The sequence below is a fragment of the Rutilus rutilus genome (genome assembly GCF_951802725.1).
Source record: "Rutilus rutilus genome assembly, chromosome: 3".
Taxonomy (NCBI): domain Eukaryota; kingdom Metazoa; phylum Chordata; class Actinopteri; order Cypriniformes; family Leuciscidae; genus Rutilus; species Rutilus rutilus.
Window position 1 is genome coordinate 10129357 of NC_140211.1, and position 25562 is coordinate 10154918.

A 25562-nucleotide genomic window follows, 5' to 3' on the forward strand; every position below is an offset into this window, starting at 1 on the left:
AAAAAAAAACAACAACGTACAATTGCTTAATATAATAACCACAGTAGACTAGAACAACACTATATAATAGTTTCAAGCAATGATCAACCAGTTTTCAAATACTTCTGACTCTCGTTATGTGTACAGTAAAACACCTGCCGCGTTCCTCATGCAAACATGCTTCACACACACAAAAGACAAGCGCTACTCAAACACGGTGAGGCGGTATTATCATAAAGTGCCATCATGACATCTGCACTGAAGTTATTGACACACGCCCTCTCTCTCTTTCTCTTTGCTCATCTCGAGAGGGAAGTAAACGTGAAGTTACTCTTTCCATCAAGAGACTGACTTCTATGCGAGGAACGCAGCTAGGTGTTATTGACCGAAACAAGAGCACCGAATTCAAATTCACATGACCGTTCGGCTTTTGGAGAAACATTTGTCGATCCAAATGAACCGTCCGCACCAGTTGACCGCGTTTTGGCTTTACGGAACGGTTTGGTTGTACTGCACGAGCGAGGCCTGAAGAAGCGGTAGGGATGTCAAATACCACAGAGGCCAACACGTATCCCCACATACGTGTTTGGGCAGCGGGAGTTTCTCTGATCATTTTGACCTTTTTCAACCTGATCATCAACTGGACGATAGTGCGCGAGGTGCGCCTGCGGAGCCACGCGCGCTTCGTCCTCGTGTTCCACCTGTTGTTCTCCGCGCTGGTGTACTTCGCAGTATGTTTCAGCTTCTACTTACAAAACTACCTGAAAGCAGCGACCACGGAAACGGTATGCACGGTGCTAATAAGAGGACTGATGACAAGCGGTTCCAACATCATCCTCACCATCACTGCGATGGCGCTGGACCGTTATTTCGCCATATGCTACCCGCTCCACTATGGCAAAGTTTGTTTCACACCGTGGCCGTGGCTCACCGGGATCTTTACCTGGGGACTCGCGTCGATTATTCCCCTCACCTTGTCACCCAACATAAAAAATGACACAGTGCCCTGTGGAAGGAAAGCTTTGCAAGGCGGGGAAATGCACAAAATCGTTTTAATATCACTTTGTACTATTCTTATCGTGTACAGTTACGTGCGGATCTTGTATGAGGGACGCCGTCTGGGAGTGCTGAACCGGCGCAACCGAGCAGCGTGTCGGACTATCGCTCTCCACGGGACGCAGCTCGCCGTCTTCATCCTCCCCAATTTTATCCTGTTTTTACTGCATATCCTTAAAAGCAAACGGTTGCTCGAGAGTTCCACCAAAGAGTTTTTTGCAGTGATAAGTTTCGCCTTCTTCAGCCTGGCGCAGTGCATCGCGCCGATAGTATACGGACTGCGTAAAGAGGAGCTTCTGGAGCATCTTAATCACCGGTTCCCGTGTTTATCCGGCCGGTTGAAAAGCATTTTGGAGTGGACTGTCAACATCTCCCATCCCAAACGCCGTCGCCAGCAAAGGTAGGAAAACGGCATGATTTACCACTGCCTATTTGTCTCAGCGAAGGCGTCACGCGTCGCAATATAGGGGTGCATTTGGTAACGTGCTCTTGCTAGCCATTATGTTCAAACTTGTAGGTTATTAAGATTTTAAACTGCGTTAAGACGAACAGCTTTTGCTTGAGTGTAAATGATCCGATGTGGACTGTGACTTGGCGAAGAATTAGTTTTGTTTATTGGATTTTCATAGTTTTAAAAATAAACGCTCAAATCCTGCTTTGCTTTTACAGCATTTAGCCACAGAAAGCCTAACCCCGAACTAAGAATGAAATCCACCTGTTCATGCATTTATTTCCCCACAATTGTCTTGTAAATAGGCCTATAAGTAATTGTGGTTTATATTAATATTTGTGGTTTAAATATCTATTGAGAACATCTGTATTGAGTCCTAATGTGTTTTGAAGAGGACATATACTGGGCTTGTCTGGCATTTCAAATGTTTTCGGGGGTGTGGCCATAGCCTATGTGATAGATTAATGTATTATAATATAATATGGAAATATAATAATCAATTACTGATTAGACATTAAAAGATAATAAAATAAGCTTATATGCTATTCTAAATACTGTTGATTTTTGTTTATTCTAAATATCTAAATAATTTATAAATATCTGCGTGGGAGCCACGAATCTGTTTCCACATCAAAGTGAGAATAACAAGTAGTAAACATCAGCGAGTCCAGATTCATGTACACTAACTGTAGGCTACAGTTCAAAAGTTTGGGGGCGGTTAGATTTGTAATGTTTTTGATTTGTGACTTATGGTCACCAAGGCTGTCAAATATTAGTGAGTAGGCCTACATTTATTATATACAAATATGTTTTAAATGCACTTCAGTCTTTAGTGTCACATGATCCTTCAGAAATCATTCTAATATGCTGAATTCGAGCTCAAGATACATTTTTGATTATTATCAATGTTGAAAACAGTTGTGCTGCTTAATATTTTTGTCAAAACCATGATCCTTTTTTTTATACGGAGACCCTAAAGGGACACGGCGAAGAAAGGAAAATAATGAGATGGGAGGAAAAATAATTTGGCAAATGTTTTGCGTTCTCCTGAGAAACTGCGTTCACTCTCAAACAACACAAAAGTTTTGCGAGGAACGCAAAAAGCATTGACACTTTTTTTTTCCAACCACCATGTCCCCGTATTTTTCAGGATTCTTTGATTTATTAGAAGTTAAAATGAACAGCATTTTTACCTTGCTGACCCCAAACGTTTGAACAGAAGTGTAGGCCTATGATAAAGATTTTGCAAGACTTGCTCACTTTCCTCTGGTGGTTTTACCGAAGGCTAAAGCCACATTACACACTTTAAACCACAAACACACGTCTGATGCATGTTTTTAAACCTGCACAGCTACTGACTGCACCATACAAAAACATTTTAGGCTTCTCTAAGCTGCTTTGCTGGACTCCCAGGCTGGATTTAGCTCAACTAAACCAGATGAGCACCAGCTTGCACAGGCTGGTAGACCAGTTTAAACCAGCCAAAGACCATCAAACCATCTTAGGCAGGTTTACGAGAGACCATACTGAAAAGTTATTGACGACCAAATTGTACATGATAATAAAGTCCATGCTTGAATTTGAACTGATCCAAAACTCTTTGTGTTTATTTCAGGGAGCGGAGAATGACTTCAGAGACTTTACTATCACGAGAGATCTCGCAGACGACTGTGTGAACATCTTTGGATTAAGACATTTCTTCAAATGGAATATTTACCTACCGAGACTGAGATGAACACTGAAGCAAACTTTTTTTGTGATGTGCTGCGTCTCTGAAATTCGGGCAACACTTCTTTTTTATTTTACTGAGAAAACAAACTTACGACTTTTAGAAAACTGTGATGATTTCTACTATTCAAGCCGAAAACTCATCACGTCTGGACAAAATACAGCAGCTAAACGGCGTTCAGGAAAAGAGTCAAAGACATATTCAACTGTGATTTTTTATATTGACAGTATTAACTGGCTTAATGTGATGTGAACAAGAGACAATTATGTGGCATTGATCCTAAAAGCGTTGCGAATCTCTTTCAGCACGACGTGTATAAGCTAATGACCCAAGTAAACAAACGAAACTTGGATTATCAAACTGTGAAGCAGGTTTAATTCAATTGTCATTTATACATTAAACCGGTGACAGTTTAAGATTTGTAGTATTCGATATACTATGTTTGTAACCACAGCATCATCAGTTGTCAAGAAAGACACAGTTTTAAGGTCACTAACACTCATTTACAATTTCCTGTAAACGGTCTCCTTAGTTACAATACATGGTTAACCATTCAGAAACTAGTGCAGAAAGGAGATTTGAAATATTGTTAAAGCACTGCAACAAAGAGCGCATATTTATAATTATGTCAGGCCGGCGCAGCTGTGTTGTTAACAGAAGGTCTTTGTCTATTTTCTTTAGAAATAATTACATGCCTTTCAGGAGATGCCAGAGAAGAAGGGAATGATCATTTAGGATAAACTGAATCTACTCTTACAGTACGAGTCATGTATCTGTGCAATTTCTATGTAAAATCTATGCATTTTAGTCTGCATACTTCAGTATTTGTATGGCCTTAGATTATATCTTATTGCCCGTTTGCAATAAAGACCTTCTGTATTTATGTTAAGATCATAATTATATTTAGTTCATAAGCAAAACATAACTGAGACAACAGCCTCGTATGATATGAAACTAAAGTGTCTTTCTATTTTAGTCAGGAGAAGGAACTTCTGGGCAACTCTGAATAAGACATTTCAGATTAAAACCACAGGAACAACTAATTGAAGTTAAGGTTCAGTATGTAAAGCCACAAAATAAAAAACGTTAACCAAGAACAACAAATTGAAAACATTTGCAAAATGCAGGCAGTTGGACCGGATATTGGACAGAGTTTGGTTGAAAAGACTCAAAAGTGCTTCGTTCGGAGTGTATCTGTTCACCATTGAGCAATAGCTATGTTTCCATCCACCTATTTTTATGCGCATTTTGGGATATCCCATTAAAAAACGCTGGATGGAAACACCAAAATGTGCATAAATTCTAAAAATGCACACAAAGCCCATTCATTTTGTATCCGATCTGTTCACGAACACCAGCATCCGAACGCAAGAGAACATGACAGCGTTTATTGCGTTTCATCCGTGCGCTCCGAGACGCAAGTCATTTTAGATGGAGAACAAAGAGCCACAGTTTCCTTCCAGATTGCAGAAACGTCCATTTTTATTACTGATATTTTGCACCAATTTCTCAAGAAGTGACTATTTTGTTCTCTTGTAACACATGGGATGGAAACGCTGCTTTATTCACAAATGTTTTATGCTATATTCCAAGTTAAATTCACAATGTTGGATGGAAACATAGCTAATGTTACTCTTTTTATTATCATTTCAGCATATACATATAAAAGCTAAACTTAACCCAAATACAATCCTTAGAAGTACATTAGATTTGTATATTCTGCATATCCTATTCGTTTATTTCCATACTGTAATATGAAATATTAAAGCACTCCTGTGGCCGAAGAACACAATGTGACAAACTCCACTCATCAAGGATTGCAGTCTAGGTAAAGGAATATGGGCATGTGACTGACTGTCCCAGAGAGGACATGATTGGCTGGTGGAAGCCAGAGCTTTAAAAGCCCAGTGGATGAGGAGAGACCACCCCTCCGTTTTCCACCACAGCAGCAGAAATGGCACGTAGGTTATTGAAGGTCTGCTTGGATGTCCCTGACCGGAGGAACTTGATGTCCTGCATGACTCGCTCGTGCGCCTGAAGAGAAGAAATCACGGATTAATGCTTAAAGATGGGCCTAGGAGAACATCATTTTACAAAATGGACGGACACTGACCTCAGTACACCAGGTTTCACACAGCATCTTCTCATGCTGGGCAGAAGGGTGACCTTGGCCGAGAGACCTGGAGGCTCTGAGAAAGGAAAACGAGAAGACAAACGCACACAAACAGTATCACTGAATGATCTCATTGTTTCCAATTTTGCCCTTTTATAAAGTCTTGATTTAGGTTTTTATGCTTAAATGTTCAAATAAAACATTATTTTTCACATATTTGACATTGTTGCAGCACTTCTCTTCCAAGTCTGTCAGTATCGCTCTGTTTAGTTCCTGTCTCTATGAAGCCCCTCATTCTGAAAAGCGCAGTGTGCTCTGATTGGTCGTGTTGTGATTGGTCACTCGCTTCCAGTATGTTAAGGGGAAATGTCATGTCCCTTACCATAACCACCAGTTTCAACACACTAACCAACTCAACCAGGCCCTGCCCCTTTATTAGCATATGCCTTGGGCGGGGATTATTTAAATGAGGAATATTGTGACGTGTTTGTTCAGAAACAGTGCGCACTAATATAGAGAATAACTCCTTTTGGAGTGACTAAGTCATTTTGAAGACCTTTCTAAAACAGCAACATTACACACTTAAAATATATATATAAAAAAAAAGCATAATAGGTCCTCTCTTGATGCTAGGGTATTGTGGGTGGCCCATGTCAATAGACCCCATGCCCAAGTGTATGCGTTATTCTGGTCACCTTTCCTTTACGATTTGAGGTAACCTTTATTTTTTGGATTTGGGTTTAAACACCCCCCCTTATCCCCAGTATGAGCAATAGTGATAGTGATGCAAATGAATACTTTTATGTAACTCACCTGCAGTTGTGGGAAATGTACTTTTAAAAGTAATGTTACAGTCTTGTGTTTCTCCCTAAAAAAGTAACTCATTAACGGTACTTAGTTACTTTTTCCGGGTTTTATTACCTACTGTCCAACTCTTTTCATTGAAAGCTGAAAGTAATGTGCCGTTTAGTTGCCCAGTGCATGCATGAGTGCGCATGTCTACGTGACTACGTCATGGAAAAGAGAGAATTTTAACATTGCTTACCTGGACAAGACCACAACCATGGCGTACAGATCAATGGCAGAGTCTGCAACTCGTTTCAGAACAAACTGTTCATCTGAAGAGACACACAGAATCACTCAATCACTACGAGAAAAGCACAAGCTCGTATGGAAGACCGACAGCTTTATAGATGCAATGAGGACAATATGTAATGTGGGTAACAATAAGGTTCATTAGTTAACGTATTAACTAACATGAACTAACAATGAGCAATACATTTGTTATAGTCTTTATTAATCTTTATTAATGTTAGGTGATAAAAATACAGCTGTTCATTGTTTGTTCAGTGCATTAACTCATGTTAACAAATATAACCTTCGATTTTAATAACGTATTGGTAAATGTTGACATTAATATTAACTAAGATGAATAAATGCTGAAGAAGTATTGTTCATTCTTAGTTCATGTTAACTAACCTCATTGTAAAGTCTTACCGTAAATGTGTACAAAAAGTCAAGCTGAAACCAGGAAGAGTTATCATGCACATTCTTTTCTGTTGCATGCAGAAATAATCTTGCAGCACAATACTAAACACAGCGCTCACCGATGATTCTCTTTCCATGTTTCAGAAGAAGCTCTTCAATAACGGCTCCAAACTGCTCGATGGCTTTAACAGTCTTTCAGAGAAAAAAAAAAAAGAGAAAAAAAACTGGTTTTAGGCCCCTGATCTACCTCTCATTTGGGATTCTGGCTGGTTTACTGACTGTTTCTTAGTATAATGTCTGTGTAAACATCATTCCGTCATCTCAGTATTGCCCAAGCACTAGGACTTTGATTTAATCTCACCAATTCTCCACTGTGGTTGAGCTCTGGATGGACCATTCCCTGCAGCGTCAGTCCCGTCCCCAAGCCTGCCTTCCTGCCAGAGACAGAGATATAGACCAGGGTTTTATCAAGTCGACGCAAAGCAACTGCAAAACAACACAAATGTCTTGCAAGAGTGTTTCTAAGAGATATGAAGGTCTAACCTCTTGGCTCTCTTCGTGATTTCACCCGCCAGCACTCCAGCGTTGCCGAAAGGGTTCTTCAGAGCTTTCTGCAAGCTCTTCAGCTGATTGCCTGCATTCTACCAAACGGGACACACACATTTGCAAATGCAATTCAAATACTGTGTTTGCATGAAATATGTTCACTGGCACCAAAACACCAAACACCAAAACCAATTTGTAGCAGTGCCAGATGTCAACAACCACACGTGCCGTGAGCTTTCAGGCGGTTTTGCAGTACAGGAAGCCGTAAGACAGGCAGTTATGTTCTTAGCAGTGTTTTCTTTCCCCTTTTACCTGAAAGCCATTGAGCGCTACGAATAGTCGCAGGATGTCATTGGTGCCCTCAAAGATTCGGAAGATTCGCAGGTCTCTCAATACCCTTTCCACCCCGGCATCCTGCATAAATAACATGTTGTACAGCGAGTATGAGACTGTGCCGGAAAAATAAGCAATTTATTCAGTAACACATTATTTTAAGGTGAAGAAGTTACATGTAGTAATAACAGTAAGTTATGCATAATTACAAGTAACTAACCCTGAACCAAACCATAACCCTGTAGTAAGTACATGTATTTAATTTAGTTTTTGACTAAGTGCAATGTAACTACATCACCATAAAATAAAGTAACAATTTATTCTTTTAGTTCAGTCCTCTTTGGGAAATTACCCAGTACATGAGAAAATCTTCATGATGGGGACATTGCTAACCATGGCTGCATTTATTTGATAAAAAAAAACCCAGTAAAAGAGGAATATTGTAAAAACAAAATCAATTCAAGATGTCCTATTTTAATATATTTAAAATGCTATTTATTCCTGTGATCAAATCTGAATTTTCAGCATCGTTACTCCAGTCTTCAGTGTCACACGATCCTTCAGAAATCATTCTATACCGATTTGTTATTGATTAATTATTAATAACGGTTCTTATTATCAATATATTTTATTATTTTTATTTATTATTATGTTTCTTGAGATTCAAATCAGCATATTAGAGTGATTTCTGAAGGATCATGTGACACTGAAGACTGGAGTAATGATGCTGAAAATTCAGCTTTGATCACAGGAATAATTACATTTTAACAAATATATATATATATATATATATATATATATATATAAGTAAAAAGAAAACATCTCGGTTACAAATGTAACCCTGGTTCCCTGAGAAGGGAAACGAGACACTGCGTCCAAGGTGCAAGTTCCCATTAGAAAGGGACCAGTTCTTTGAAATTGTAATATAAAAAAAAAAAAAAATCTTTTGACTAGTCATGAACTGTACGTGTGTGTGTGTGTGTGTGTGTGTGTGTATTGATATGCACAAATAAAATAAGTGGAGCAGAGATATGCGTTTCTGATCTGACTGAACAGTAGCCCACAAAAGAAGATAGATGAACTGATGAGACTCTTCTCTGGAAATGAGCTCGACTGCTTGATGTTGATCAGGCTGCATCTGCACATTTTGCACATGCAAGATCTTAAAGCTGGCAGAACTACTTCACATCATGTGTAGCATCCCAACTGACACGAGACAAACACAGTCAGTCACAAACACATGTGCAGACGTGACCTGCATTCAGCAAAGACCAGTTTTAGCTCATTATGGTTTTGTATTGCAACGTGAAAGGTTAGCGCAGCCGTGTCCTCCCCTCGCTAACCAATCGTGTTGTTGCAGAGGTCTTCCTTTGCAAGACACCTCCAGTTTTTCCACCGCCCCCGGGACAAAACATTTAGGCCTCAAGGAGGGTGATTGCCCACAGAGTAGGTGGTTTCTGAATCTTCACACTTTGACTCACAGCTCAGACACTATTATGTTGCAACTCTATTGCGCCAAATTTAGACTTCCACCCTGACAGAGTCTGGTTTCTGAAAAAGCTGACACAAACATCTTTGAACGAAACCGCTAAAATTTCTCTCTTAACTGATACACAATATAGCTAGATCTAAATCTGGATACGATCGTTATATGACTGCCATATTGTCTAGCCCTAAAACTTTGTTAAAGCATTAAGGCATTGCAGACAAAACGGTATGACTTTCTAAAAAGCTTGCTATACTAAAAAATTAATACACACACACACACACACACACACACACACACACACACACACACACCTTCATGAATCCCATTCCACCCATAATCTGAATGCATTCATCCGTCACCAACCAAGCTGCTTCCTAGAGAAAAAAAGAAAAGAAAAGAGCAATATGGTGAATTTGCACTTATTCTTTAATCATCAAATCAGGTTTCCGATCCTAGAAATTCACAGAATTTGAATGTGGGCTGAAATAAATGCCAAAAACTAGTACAACTGGGTTGAACACTTACGGAGGCAAAGATTTTACTAATGGCCGCTTCAATCTGGAACTCTGTGGCTCCGCTGTCCATGTTCCCACTAACCATGTAAGCCATAGACTAAATCCATGGAGAAAAGATAAAAGGAGGGGAAAAAAAGGAGAACACTATTAAAATCTTCAGAGCAAACAAACAAGCTGATTAATGAAATGGAAAATTAACATGGAAAGACAACGGATGGGAAAAGGCCAAAGTATTTTTAGACTGTCCACATGTGACCCTCGAAAAACACAAATTAGGGGGAAGCTTCCACTTCCCTAAAGTCACATGGAAGTAAGACATTTATGGACAGAGTTCTGCAAGTGAACAAAGCTAAAGTGCTGATATCTGCAAAGTCCATAATGAGGATATTTACCATTACAGATGTTTTGTCGTTCGATTGTGTAAATTTGCCGCTAATATGCTATTTTAAAGGTTCCTCATTTTGTTTTAAAGGTCAATAATTCTAAGAAAATAAGAGACTTATATGCAACCAAATAAAAAAACAAACATTTAATAATATAATATACATTGCATCTTCCTCAGCGTTTGATACACAGTGATTCGAACAAGAATGACACTGTTGATTTTTTTCTAGGTCTAGGGCTGTGACGGTGGCAGTTTTTTTACCACCGCGGTGGTGATGGACCAACTACCAGTGGTGGTTGGGGGGTTGTTTTGAAATAAAAAAAACAAAAAACACACTAAAGCGTGTAAAGCATTGAAATAAATATCAGTAAATACTGGTAACTTTAATAAAGTTGAATCTATAAAAAAAAAAAAAAAAAGACGCGTGATATAGCCTACCGCTCTGCGCTTTGAGAGGGATGTGGGACACGAGCTGAAAGAGACCATCGATCTCTTTTCTGATATCTTCATGTTTTCTACTCGAATTTTATCTTCCACAAGGGCAAGGCATTTAGGCTATGTTTCATATTGCGCTGCCAGAGAAAGCCAGACTAAAATCACCCGCTCGTGTGAAACGCGCTTTACAAATAAACTTGACGCACCTTACCAATTACCATATGCCTAATAACAAGCACAAACTGTGTTAAAAAGAATTTGACGTACAAGTAAAAATGTAGGCTATCTGTCCTACCGCGTTTTTTCTAATTAAGAGCGAACAAAGGAAGAAACGTTTATAATCCCCTAACTAATTAAATTAGTTGATTTAATTATAGAATATCTAATAGGTTGTGCGATTATTCTCTAAAATAAAATCTCCATGTTCTGGTGCTGATGCGGTGGTGACGCGTTCATGTAACCAGATGGTAACGCTGCCAGTAACGCACATAACAGCTGTCACAAAGAACCAGCAAAAGTAATGATTATGAGTGTGTCAAATATAGCAAGGAGACATTTGAAGTGTTTATTAATAAAGTGTTTTCTTTGTCAGTGTCGGGCTGCAAAGATGAAGTTGACGATGCTGACTCGTCATCTTCGCAGTGAACGCGCCAATAGAGAGAAATGCACACTTCATACGGAATACATTAAGCATATGCTAGTCGGTTTAAAAGTAGACAATTCAAGCTTTCTATACGGAATAACTAATGGAATATTGTTAAATTCGCTGATAATCGGGTGACCAGATCGCAAACCAGAATTCAAAGCCGACAGAGTTTAAATTTATGGGCTCACGCACAACTTTCTCATTCGTCATGAATTCAAACTTTTCCATGGCTGTGATGTAACATTTAATTGCTAACCTATTATTTCTTTTGTAAACAAAGCTTTGTGCTTCACTCGTGTCATAATATTCATGTAAAACAGCATTCACATGCAAAAAAAATTGGCGGTGGTGCGGTTGTCAAGTTTACCGGCACAGCCCTACTTGAGTCCTCATGCTTTATGAAGTGCATCAAAGTGGATTCTCAGCGCTGAAAACAGCGTCTTCTCGACATGTCGAAACCAAACTCGACCAATCCTAATCGGCAACGACTACAGTGTTTGAGGGTCAAAGTAGACGTTGTTCAAGGGCAGCCAATGAAGACCATAGACTGGCATTATGCAAATGAGTTACATTGTTAAGTAGGTTTGTAACAGGAAGTGAGACGACTCGTTTCAGCAGTTCAGAATCAATTATTTTTTAAGTGCAATGTCGTGCACTTTGATCTTTAAAACTTTGCAGACCTTTTACATTCACGAACAGCTGTAATACGACCATAATGTGACCATAATATTTGGAAATGACTAATAGGGGAACTTGAAATGTATTTGATCAAACAAAAGCAATATTTGTTTTAAGTCTATAAATAGATGTCAGTAAGTGCTCGGTGTGACTCAGATTTCCTTGTTCCCTGATGGGAAAGTCGAGGCAAAGCAGTAGAGAAGCTCACCTCTGTCACATAATGAAGCATGGCCATTCTGGCCATCTTTTCCTGAATGGCACCATAGTTGTGAATCTTGTTGCCAAATTGAGTCCGGTTAGCAGCATGGTCGACCTGGGTGAGAGAAAAAAAGGCGAGATAGAGAGACTGTATTTGGCTAACTGGTGAACTCGTCAAAATAAATCGGTACGGGGTGTGAAAACAACAGCGTGAAAATGACGATTTCACAGAAACTGTGTGCAAAAAATGCTCATATATATGCTGGAGTTATTGAGGGAAGTACATCTAAATGCATTGATGGTGCAAAAACGTGACTGGTATTTCTATTTGTACATTTTTCAAATATACATGCAAATGTGTGAAAGAACATATCAAGTAACATTAGAATACAGTTTTCAGTATATGTGTCCTTGACACTTGACTCTTGCTTTGTTGCATTTGACCTAAAAAACAAAGTAACTGAAGGCTCAAAAGTTCCTGGTCTGAGACGGATACACAAACACAGACAAACATAAACGCCTGTGGTGAGAGAAAAAAAAAAACCCGGGCTGTTGAGAAATCCACCCCTCCCTCAGCGAGAAAACTGCTGTAACCCACAATCACTCAGCAACAGCAAGTTTCAGAAGAACATATTGCTAAAAGTGAACCAGCACACTGTTTTGGTACATATTGATTTCTATATATAAAAAAACCCAGGAATGACTAAATTTGAGAATTGCTTTGGTTTGAGCAGAAGATTCATTTGCATTTCTGCATTTGGCAAATGCTTTTAAAACTTTTTTTTATTTATTAGCTGCACAGGAACTTTCACAAATCAGCTTGAGCCAACTGTAATGGATCATCAAAGTCAACACCAGCTCAGATGCCGCTCAGCAGGAGGACAGTGCAATGCATAAAGGAGGAATTTCCCTGCATATTAAGTAGAGGAAGTGAGGATGATAGGGGTGTCGGCAGATGGGAGGATGTGGCCTAACATTGGCGCTCACAAAACAGCATGCTAGACAAACTAGGTAAGAGAAGAGGAAATGAAAAAGAAAGCAAGAAAAACTCCGTTCAGCATTACACACAAACAGTGCAAGCATCTGATAACGTGCCCTTGAGCACACACACGCACCGCTTTGGCGATGACACCCTTCATGGTGCCGGAGAGGGCGGCAGCCATCCCGAAGCGCCCGTTGTTGAGGATGTTCATGGCCACTTTGAATCCACCTCCAACTTCTCCCAGAACACAGTCCGCAGGGACACGCACGTTCTCGAAATACACCTCTGCCGTGTTGGACGCTTTGATACCCATCTTTTTCTCAGGAGGACCGCTGAGAGAGAGAGAGATATGATTAAGGTGAAATGAGTTGAGAAAGATCAACAGATAAAAAGGAAAGATGATGATGACAGTCAACGAGAATGTCGAAACATAATTAGAAAGATGATTAGATGCACGTGTTAGGAGAAAAAAAAAAAAAGCACTAACTGTGTGACTCCTCCAAAGCTCCTCTCCACAATGAACGCTGTTATTTTGTCCTTCATCTCTCCAGTCTTCTCGTCCTTCACAGGAGTCTTCGCAAACACAGTGAAGATCTCAGCAAGGCCTCCATTACTAGAAACAGAAGAGATTTAATAGAGCCTGCTTATTATTAACAATCTAATATACCTGGGGAATGCATCCTTCTTCAGGCCTTAGTGCATTGAAAGATATTAGAGCTGCTCGATTACGGCAAAAATCTAAATCATTCATAATTATTTACCACGATTATTAGTGGGCGATATGATCAAAGTCTTATTTCACGATATGAGTAATTTAAAATGACAGTGAAATTTCACAATTGTTGATACTTCAGCAAAATCTGATTTAAATGTCTATAGAGGTGAACGGGAGATGACAGCAAATATCATTTTTGTATTCACATTTGCTCCAATAGGTACGAAAACCCATGATAGCATTTCCACGACTTTCCAAAAGAGGAAAAAATAATCTAGGGAGATTGAGAACATTGGTCCGAAGAGAGAAAGATGTCAAATTTGACGTCACTCCTTCAGTCGTTGTATTAGAAACACACTTGCAGAAATGTTCATACATTTTTTGTAATTTACTGCCAAAGTTATACATTTATATATATATATATTTTTGAAAATATATGAAAAACACCACTAGATTTGCTATGTTGATAACTGTGGAAACACGTCACCACAGTCTGTGAAAAGGGTCCATTGTGTAAAAGTGCACATTCTAAGCCTCAAATATAATATACGCATATAGTCCCATTTTAATGTCGAGTTAGATCCCCACCCCCACCTAACCTTAAAGGGATAGTTCACCCAAAAATGAAAATTCTGTCAGTAATTACTCACCCTCATGTTGTTCCAACCGCGTAAGACCTTCGTTCATCTTCGGAACACAAATTAAGCTATTTTTGATGAAATCTGAGCCTTGTCTCACTCCTCCGTAGGCTGCTAGGTGGCCCAAACTTGCTGGCCCAGAAAAGTTATTAAAGAGATCGTTAATATAGTCCAAGTGACTACAGTGGTTCAATCTTAAGTATATCAACCGACGAGAATACTTTTTGTGCGCAAAAACAAACAAAAATAACGACTTTATTCTACTATTCATTTCCTTCTCTCTCGACCTCTAGTTGGTTCGCGTAGTGTTTTTGCGCAGCGCGTCTGTGTTACACGTCACCACGTAGGCTCGCTATTGGCCGACGCTGGTCATGTGTGATGCGTGATGACGTGCAACACTGCGCAAAAACACTACGAGGCCCAGAGAGAAGGAAATGAATAGTGGAATAAAGTCGTTATTTTTGTTTGTTTTTGCGCACAAAAAGTATTCTCGTCGCTTGATATACTTAAGATTGAACCACTGTAGTCACTTGGACTATATTAACGATCTCTTTAATAACTTTTCTGGTCCAGCAAGTTTGGGCCACCTAGAAGTCTATGGAGAAGTGATCAGCTCTCAGATTTAATCAAAAATATCTTAATTTGTGTTCCAAAGATGAACGAAGGCCTTACGGGGTTGGAACAACATGAGGGTGAGTAATTACTGACAGAATTTTCATTTTTGGGTGAACTAACCCTTTAATTATTTCTCTGACCATAGATGGCACAAAGTCTCATATCTCAACACATTTGCTGAATTTATAATTGTGTCAATTAATCTTAATATCAATTGTATTCAGTCGAAACAGTTAAGATTAACCTATATAGTTTGGTTAACATTGTGTTGTGAAAAATATCATTTTTTCGTGTCTTTGAGGACACAATGGTGGAGTAAAAAAAAGAAGGCCTCAAATTACATGTTGTTACTATTATTATTCTTATGGTAATTCATGGGGTTTTTACTTTAGATAACTGACAAGCGAGGAAATGTTAATTAAATACAGTAAGGGGTTTAGAAAATCCCTCTAGCCCCCAGAATGAGCAATAAAAACCGTAAGGCTTGCTAAGATCCAGTAACTATAACAGTTCTTCTTCACACTACTAAACTTACTATATTTAGTGTATGTATATATATATATATGCTAAAATGCACTGTAAACGTTCTTGGATTGTTCCTAGACTTCGGTGAGCAACACACATGAAAGATACAGATATCCTTGATACAGAAATTGCATTGTCAATTGTCATACCAGAAAACCCCTCACAAGCACACAAACAGCCCAGTGACAAGAAACACTGTAATGAATGACTGTACAACTGACAGAGGAGATTAATAGTAAGGTGACATCATCCAACCATTTTTAACTGGACAAAGGCCAGCCAGAGATATGTTCAGTGGTGATGCCCCCTAGTGGCCACAAAAGATGTGTGTCTGTCTCTCTGTGAGATTATCTGTGTGGACATCATGCCTGTTGCTATTTGTGTATGTTAATGATAAGACCACACACACACCTGATCCAGATCTTGCTTCCATTCAGGGTGTAGTACTGGCCGCAGGGGGAGCGAACTGCAGTGGTTTTAATGGAGGCTGCGTCAGAACCGCTCGCTGGTTCAGTGAGACAGAAGGCAGCAATGTTCTCTCCTACCAGAAACACACAGCAGAGTTAACATTCAACAACTACAGACAATATTCAGATTAGTGGTCGCCATTTAGTTTTTCAATTTCAAAGTCTTACATTTTTCGATTTAGTCAGCTATATATATATATATATATATATATATATATATATATATATATATAAAATATTTGAGAAAAGTGCCATTTTGCACTTTCTAGTTTTTTTTATTACTATAATATTATAGTCCGGTTCTAAAAACAAAATTGACAGTGAACTAAGACTAAAGACAATGGATCAAAACAGACATATTTTAAACATATGTAAATGCAGTAGTAGCCAAAAGTGATGTCTGGAGGGGATATTTGTTTTTCAGCCTCTTCAGCCAGGTATTCATATAATATTTTTAATCTTACAGTTCAAATTACAATCCGGCCTCTAGTTAATAAACGCCAGAGGAGAACTGGCCCCCGACTGAGCCTGGGTTCTCCCAAGGTTTTTTTTTTTTTCTCCATTGGGTCACCTGATGGAGTTTTAGGACACCAGTAGGTCACTTGATGGAGTTTTTCGGTTCCTTGCCACTGTTGCCTTTGGCTTGCTCAGTTGGGGATATTTTGGGGATATTTAATTTGATTTTATCAATCAATAAATTCCACTAGAAACAAACCTTGTTGTATTATTTTAATTTAATACTGTGAAGCTGCTTTGATACAATCTGTATTGTGAAAAGCGCTATACAAATATACTTGACTGGACTTGACTTGTTTTTAATGTCCATACAAGTTCGATTAAACCATCAAAATGTGAGGAAAATATTTTATATTATTTTTGACATATTTTAAATATGAGGCAAGAACAAAATACTAAACTTGGCTAAGGTATTTATCTGACAAAATTATTTGGCAAAAAGGCGAACTACAGCTACAGGTTTTATTTCACATGCAAAATTTTTTTTAACTTTGATAATCAGTTATGAATATTTGGTTGGTTCTCTCATTTTTGCATGTGTTCATAATTTCTTTGTATGACAGTCTGGCCAAAAATGATGCCCTCACAATTTGGCATGTTTCACTGTGTTATAACTGCAAGCACAACTATCTAAATCTTTAACAAAATTTGCATAATATTTGAATAAATGGTGCAGATGTCAGTTTTCACTACTGTATGTAAACATTAACAGAAAATGTGTCATTCCCTTGCACAATATTTGTTTACAATGCTTTAAAGAAAAGACATGCATTTTATGAAGTGTATTAAACATAAACAACTTTTAAATCCTAGTCGCACATTTTTTCACAATCATGACACTCCCATCTGTACATGCGCAAATGTTATGACTATTCCCAAAATATATGCTAGAGCTGCACATTATGAATAAATTGAGAATCACGATTTTTCTTTTGTTTAAAACAGAGATCACGATTCTTCTGAACGCCAACTAAACAAAATAACATTTACAAGAGGTTCTGACAAAATATTTATTACTGCAGTCTATTTAAAATCTTTAATTAATCTGAATGAATGATTTAATGACTCACTTGGTTCATTACTGGATGACTTAGTGTTTTTGAAGGATTCTCTTCTGAATGATTCATTGACACACACATCTTCTAAAAGTCACTTGTCGCCTCCTACTGGCGTTACAACGTAATGACACAATCACTAAAGATCCAAGTTACTTTCAAAAGGATTTTCTCTATTTTGATCACTTCCGTAGACATCAGTGTTTATATCCAATATAAAAACTTTTATCTCAGTGCTTCTGTGATAATACGGTATGAATATTTGCAACACAGAAATCTTTTAATGATTAATCTTGCAGCTCTAATACATGCCAAGTTCAAGTCCCCACTAAACATTGCAGCAGAGGTTGTGTGTGCTCTTTCCACTACACTGAATCTCACTCACCAGTGGCCAGCTTTGGGAGGTACTTCTCTTTCTGCTGAGGGTTACCAAACAGCAGGATGCCCTTGAAGCCAATGGACTGATGGGCGCCAAGAGTGATGCCCACACCCAGATCATGCATCCCAACAATCTCCACCAGCCTGGCGTACTGCAAACGAATGCAGCAAATTCATGTGTATCTCTAGGCTTCTGCTAGTTTATGTTTCTGCCTCCTACACAAATGGATCTGTGATCTTACCTGTGTGTTGGTGAGGCCAACGCCACCAAGATCTGCGGGCACCTGAAGACCAAAAGCTCCCATCTCCTTCAGGCCTTCCATTGTGCGTTCCTCCACCATCTCCAGAGCATCATTCTTCATGGGGTCATTCACCTCCTGGAAACCCACAACGGCACATTGCAGAGTAAGGTGAAAAGACTCTACCCATGCCGACTGCCTATGTATTTACACTAAAATCCCAGTTCCCGGTATAGTATTCTCCCATAGCAAACTGTTTCTGTCATTTTTCTAATTAAAGTCTATCACAACTAAAGGGTTAGTTCACCCAAAAATGATGAAAATACTCACCCTCACGTTGTTCCAACCCCGTAAGACTTTCGTTCATCTTCGGAACACACGACTTTATTCAACTATTCTGTTACGTAGTGTAACAGCGCAGCGCAAAGTTAGAACGTAGGCTCACTATTGGCCAGCATCACACACGACCAGCGTCGGCCAATAGTGAGCCTACGTTCTGACGTCAGAGGCCCACACAGAAGAAAATGAATAGTTGAATAAATTCGTTATTTTTGTTTTTTTTCTTTTAGCACAAAAAGTATTCTCGTCGCTTTATAAACTTAAGGTTGAGCCACTGTAGTTACTTGGACTATTTTAAACATTGTCTTTACTCACTTTCTGGGCCGATAAGTTTCAATTACAGAGAAGCCTATGGAGGAGTGAGACAGCTCTCAGATTTCATCAAAAATATCTTAATTTGTGTTCCGAAGATGAACGAGAGTCTTACGGGGTTGGAACAACATGAGGGTGAGTTTGGGTGAACTAACCCTTTAATGATATTATACTTCTGTATGCATGTATGTGTGTTAGGGGTGGAACGGTACATGTATTTGTATTGAACCGAAACGGTACGGACGTCACGGTTCGGTGCATAAATTTACACAGAGAATACACGGTACAAAAATAGATCAAACTCGCGTGCAAATTAATTAATGTAATGCGGAACTACTGTTAGATACGCGGGTTCTTTAGGGACACCTAATCTGTAGCCCCGCTTTAGCTCTGAAGCAGGCTGCGATGTAAGAGAGAGAGAGGGGCGCGGGCGCGATCGAAAAGTCGCAAAGTGTTTACTTATTTGTGTGTGTGTGAGGCGCGGGCGCGATCAAACAGTGGAAACATAAAAACATACTCCGTCATTTTGTTATACAGGACATCATTCAAACTGCAAAGTGTTTAAGTTACTGTTAATTAAAATTTTAAGGAAAACAAATATATTAATCTGAAATGTAGCAAATTAATTTTCAATTCATTCAGGTACAATTACCAAACATATCTCAAGGTCTTTTTGTCTTTTTATTAATTTAATTAATAAACTAATTATATAAAACTATTGTCAGTGTACTACAAATAAACTGGTTCTATGCCTTTACTTTACAAATAAAACTTATTTAAAAAATAGAAGGCTTAAGTAATTTATTTTCCTTTGGTGGTACAGCCTGAGACATGCACAAGCCTTCTGCATTTTTGTTTTGCTTTTTCCTCCATTGTACCGAACTCGTACCGAACCGTGACTTCTGTGTACCGTTCCACCCCTAATGTGTGTGTGTATATAGTAAATGGTGTGTATATTGTATAAAATGTAATTTATTCCTTTGATCAAAGCTGAATTTTCAGCATCATTACATTTGCTGTTCAGGAGACATTTATTTTGATCAATTAGAGATGCACGATTCTGGACAAATTGAGAATCAAGATTCAAACAAATCACGATTCTGGACAGACAACTAAAGAAAATAACAAGTTACTAGAGGTTCTGGCAAAATGTTAATTGATGCAGTCTATTTAAACGTTTAATTAATTTCAATGATTTTTAAAAAAAATTAGTTTGAGAGAATGATTAAATGACTCACTCATAAATACTTTGCTCGTTTCATTACTGGATGGAAGGTGGAATGTATCAATATTGCCTTGCTTCATCAAGATTTAATTTGTGCTTAATTTTGTCACTCATTGTTTGAGTTTTCAATGCTACGCGTTATCAAATATTTAAGGAAATCAGTCTATAAAACAAAGTGATTCTAAAGCAGAAATGTAGGCGAATTAAACTTACTTCAAAAAACTTACTGCACGGCCCAACCAGCTCATTGAGGAACTGCGCCTGCTCCTCATTGAGCACTACAAGGGTGGATGGAAAAAGATTCAGGGCAAATATAACAGTAAACACACTGAAGTGTGAGTATAATGAATAACAACAGTACAACAAAGCCTAAAAGCAATGCTAAAAACAATAATCAGTTTAATTCAACATTTCCCAATTTTGGCAAATATAACATCCAGTGGCGATATCAAAGCAACACATCTAAAATATCATTTTTGTTGCAGGAAAAGAAAACTTGGGAGTCACCTGAGGGGAAGGGGAACACCTGAGAAGTGCTGATTTGCCCTTTAAACATGTTCACAGCAAAAGATTTTGACTCCTGAGAAAAAAAAAAAAAGAGTTATGAACGTCTCATAATAAAATAACAATACTATCTCTATATTATAGAAAAGTCATGAAAGCATGTGGCATCACATTTGTCTTATAACTTTCCTGATATATCTCAAGACAATAAAAAGTAGCATTTGTAGTTATCATAAGTTTGCCTGTCAAATCAATGCACGGAGTAAAAGCACAATGCGTCTGAATCTAGTAAGACTAGTCTTACAAGTTAGACATCCATTTATTTTCTTTAAGACGGTTCATAGCTTTTTTAAATCAGTTACATAAAAACGTAGATAAGCCTACTTTGATACTGAAAACTAAGACTGACTGCCCCTGACTAACTGCTAGTAGGTCATACTTGAACTTAAGACACTGTCTTAAAATTATGGCTATGTTTATGCAACCGGCCGCTGCACACACTCCACGACTTATAAAGTCGTCGGATCGGTGTTTTTCTCACACTACGCGACTGTCTGGGCCTGGGGTGCCGTATAGTTGCTGTTGTGTTCACATTACAGGACAGATAGGCGACAGGGGGTCACACAGTACACAACATTTCAATGTCTGGTCTGCAAACTACGGCTGTGTCCCAAATCGCCCCCTATACCCTAAATAGGGCACTATTTGAGTAGACAACCATTTGTAGTGGTGTCCAAAACCATAGTGGACAATATCGAGTGCACTCATTCAATCCCAGAATGCACCGCAATAACGAGTGTTCAACCAATGTACGCACAACGTCTAGAGAATACCCATGATGCACTTTGAGAGACGCGCGCCGAATGAATTCCCGTGTCTGACCAGAAGATGGCGAAGTATAACTTCCTGTTTACGTGATTATTCAATTGTTTAGCTAAGTAAATGTTTTCATTACTAACTGGAGCTGCCAGTTTTATAACTTTCAAAATGATTATTAAATAGCAAGCACAAACTATGCAAAAGTGGCAGAGCTTCTGGCGCACTCAGTGTCCGAATTCCCGTTCCCGTTTTCCTTCACTCCTTCAAGTGGACTTATATTAGTGGAGTAATGTAGGGAATAGTGAATGAGGGTATAGGGGACGATTTCAAACACAGCCTACATTTCACAACCACACGCGAGGATTGATACAGGAAACATCGCAAGATGAGACTGGATTTATTCCTGTAAATATGATGCATGCAAGATGCTCGTGATCCAAGTTGCCTGGGCGCCGATTTGCAGAAAAAAGTTAAAAAAATAACCGTCTGAATATGCATACTTCCATACTATATAGTACGCGAAAAACAGTATGTGAGCCGAGTAGAATGTCCGAATTAATAGTATTAATAAAACAGTAGGCGAAAAGTCCTCCTACTTCCAACGAGATTCTGAAGTGTGCACACTTTACTGTCCCATGAGGCCACGGGAGAGGATTTGTGAATGAAGGTGAAGTGACGCTGTAGGTCACAATGTAGTACGTACAAATTGAATTCATACTACACACACTCGTACTATATGTAACATACTTTTTTTTTACGGGCGCAAACCAAACGTAGTACCTACTATACAGTGTGCGATTCCCTTATGACTTTCCCTTGCCTTGCTTAGTTGGGGACTTTAAAGTTGGGGACATTAAATGTAACATTTAATTTAATATTCAACAATAATATTGACACTATTATACAAGAACTGAGCTGGACGATGACATCTCGGTTTACTCCAGAGCGGCTATATATATATATATAAATGAACTAAATTAATAACTTTTTTTTAAACAAAAATGAAACATCACTGAACTTAATTAAGCAGAACTGTGACGATATTTTCTTCTGGAAACATATTATTTTCCCTGTTATCTCTGTAAAGCTGCTTTGAAACAATCTGTATTATAAAAAGCGCTATATAAATAAATGTGACTTGACTTGTTTCTTGGGATCTCATTGGCTGTAGGTCGACGACAATGTAATTATCAATCAAAACACATTTCACACTGCATGACTCCGAGATCATACACACTACATGATTGTCACTCATGTGAACGAGCACCGATCTGCTTCCGAGGTCAGGCATTTGTCCAGAACTGTCGGTGAGTGAGAATCAGGGCTAAAACGGTGCAGTGTGTGCATAACACTCACGTACCACATTAAGAGCCGTCTTCTCAACCTTCTCAGCTGTCGTGGCGGCGTCCCTGCCGACTACATTCTTGTCCAGAACAGCCTTGGTTAAAATAACAAGAGCAAGTTATCGGTTTGTTTATATGCATGTAAGAATTATTATTAGTATTACATTTTGTCAGTATTGAACAACCAATAGGCTAATCTTGCTTATGACTCATTTCATTGGTTTAAATGAAAGTAATTCTAAAATAATTAACTAGATAAATGACAACGAGTTCACATTTGCATTTGGTATGGTCAGGGCTTCCTAAGCAATTTCAATTTAAAGGGATAGTTCACCCAAAAATTAAAATTCGGTCATCATTTACCCTCAAGTTGTTTCAAACCTGTATGAGTGTCTTTCTTCTGATGAACACAAACGAAGATAGAGATGAAGACGGTAGCCATTGACTTCCATAGTAGGAAAAAAAAAGTCAATGGCTTCCATAACTGTCTGGTAACCAACCATCTTTAAAATATTTATATATCTTTTGTGTTCAACAGAAGAAACACACTCATACAGGTTTGGAAACAACATAAGGGTGAGCAAATGTTCATTACGGGGTGAACTGTCCCTTTAAGAGGGTTCAAGGACAATATGACAAAGTGGCATGTAAAGATTTCCATGGCTTGACGTTGTTACAAAAAAAGGCTGCCAAGTAGAGCAAAGAGCAAAGACAAGCATCACATAACCTACGCTTATAAACCCTCCCTCACACACAAACAAACAACGTCCTCATACACAACATACTAACCAGCATGATACTGAATCAATCACAATAAGATTTAATGGTTTCACTAGCGTCTCTATATATTTATTCAGTCACACAGTGATCAGATTTGCTGTAGGTCAAACACAATATTTACATAACATGTAAGACCGCATGGCAAAAGCTCCCGCGTGTCATGTGAACTGGACGTGAACTTTACTCCAGATTCATGTGTCTGAGGACAAGCACCTGTCTTTTTTCCATGGCACCTGACCAGATTGACTACAGCCTGATCTGTTCTGGTCACACAAAGTAGTTAAACTGACTCTGTGACATAACCTAGGATTGAAAAAATTATAATGGATAATACATTATAGAGATGTAGCGATTGGTCTCACCTCTGCCGCTTGGCTTGAGTAAAGACGGGCGTTCTGCGCTGCCACGAGAGCCCCAGTTTGACGCTGCACTCTGATAAAGCAGAGAAAGTCATAAATAATCATATTATAATAGTGATATAAAATGTTTCTCTCACAGTCATATATTATTACCTCTTCTACATGTTTCTCAATACACACACATACTATATATATATATAAACTCTCTCTCTCTCCCTCCCTCTCTCTCTCTCTATATATATATAAATATATGTACATAAATTATACAAGTATATTTTTTGTATATACAATTTACAAATATAGGCTATTTAATATACAAGTGTATAAAATACTTGTACATAAAGCACAGAAACTGATTTCTAGATTATTTTTTTGTTTCTTTTATTCTTTCAATTTGTTTTAGTTGTAGTTACAGTAAGCTAAGCTAAATTACATAATTTGTCTATATGGGGAGGCTATTTTTATTTTATTTTTTAATAAATTACTTCTCGTTATATTTCTCAGGACATTCTCAGGTCAAATAGACCGATTTCCTACATAATTATGTTAGCTCTGTGTCTAAAAGGTGAGTTTAAAAGGATTTCAAGTAACAGTTAAACAAGCCAAGTATCAGATGCAAGAAAAACTGTTTTCAATTTAATCTCTGTTCAACTGAGTTAGTTTTCAGGTCACGAATTTATTCTAGATAATAACCTTGCTCGCCCTGAATGAGAAAACAGTCTCACCCTGTGAACGCTGGCTGTAGACGGAGGACAGAGCTGCAGATCGCAGGACTTTGAGCAACTTTACGCAGCAACATGATGATGATGAAGAAGATCACCGGGGGAAATGCTTCGATTTCTTGCCGAACGTTGTTTATCTCCCGTGAAGCGGAAGTGTCAAACAGTTTATGTTGTTGTTTTGGAAGTGTCAAACTTGCCTACGGACAGAAGACAAAATAAAACGTAATTCAATGCCGATAAACACCGGGAGAACAATGTCCGGCTAGAGGTAATTCGGTTATGTACTGAGAGCGTCCTACAATGCAGCAGAACCGGTTTTATTTCGCCCTTGACCGCAGACCAGACCCTCCTCCTGACGCGACGCGACACTTTAAATGACGTGTGAAATAGCTCGCAAAATAAGAAAACCAGTCAAACGACGAGGTTCCCTGATTCACTGCACAGCCTACTGACTACCGGAAGTGCATCGCCTTTCCTTTAGTCATGTAACACTGATCTCAGATCAGCTTGTATAAACGTTTTGTGGGAGGTGCTACAATGCGGCTGAAGTTTTGTAACAGTGAAACGGATACAAATAAAACAGTATGTTTCGTTAGAAGAAGAGGATTATATATATATTTTAGATTAATATTATCTAACTCAATATTATCAAATTTTTGACAGGTGGCTTTTAGAGGCTTTTGCATCGGAGGTCTTCATACACTTGTATATGAAGACTTCCGATGCAAAAGCCTCTAAAAGCCACCTCTGTCAAAAATGAGATCATATTGAGTGAATGCTCTCCGTACATAGTATACGCTATATATATATATGAAGAGTTCAGATGCAAAAGTATCTGAAATTTTCTTCTAGAATGATCATTTTTATCAAGCTTGTACATTTAAGTTCAATAATTTCACTTAAATGGCAATGCAAATTACCTATTAATTGTCATTTAAGTGAAATTACTTACCTTAAATATACAAGCTTTATAAAAAAAATGATCATT

At 38.4% G+C, this 25562-nt stretch overlaps 2 protein-coding genes across 5 annotated transcripts; one reads left to right on the plus strand and one right to left on the minus strand.

Annotated features, from left to right (window-relative positions):
- The first annotated feature begins 248 nt into the window (after positions 1–248).
- On the plus strand, positions 249–5544 carry LOC311288520 (odorant receptor 131-2). Its single transcript, XM_084405954.1, has 2 exons — positions 249–1435; positions 3102–5544. Exons 1-2 carry the CDS (start codon positions 522–524, stop codon positions 3160–3162), a joined length of 975 nt encoding a protein of 324 aa, XP_084262080.1. The 5' UTR covers positions 249–521; the 3' UTR covers positions 3163–5544.
- acadvl (acyl-CoA dehydrogenase very long chain) lies at positions 4405–25067 on the minus strand. 4 transcript variants are annotated; one of them, XR_014626950.1, is made up of 21 exons: positions 24578–25067; positions 23856–23925; positions 22731–22808; positions 20555–20627; positions 20261–20325; positions 18175–18309; positions 17940–18084; positions 15928–16057; positions 13511–13636; positions 13157–13355; positions 12052–12156; positions 9710–9796; positions 9496–9558; positions 7675–7776; positions 7360–7457; positions 7178–7250; positions 6936–7008; positions 6374–6446; positions 5329–5404; positions 4849–5249; positions 4405–4446 (listed from the first exon to the last, which is right to left on the minus strand). XR_014626950.1 is itself a non-coding variant. In XM_084405952.1 (21 exons), exons 2-21 carry the CDS (start codon positions 24649–24651, stop codon positions 5112–5114), a joined length of 1983 nt encoding a protein of 660 aa, XP_084262078.1. In that variant the 5' UTR covers positions 24652–24771; positions 24860–25064; the 3' UTR covers positions 4405–5111. The 4 variants fall into 4 exon arrangements, 3 of the variants coding, with proteins under 3 accessions (XP_084262078.1, XP_084262079.1, XP_084262077.1); XM_084405952.1 differs by having other exon boundaries at positions 4405–5249; positions 24578–24771; positions 24860–25064; XM_084405953.1 differs by having other exon boundaries at positions 4405–5249; positions 24578–24771; positions 24874–25057.
- Between the last annotated feature and the right edge of the window lie 495 nt (positions 25068–25562).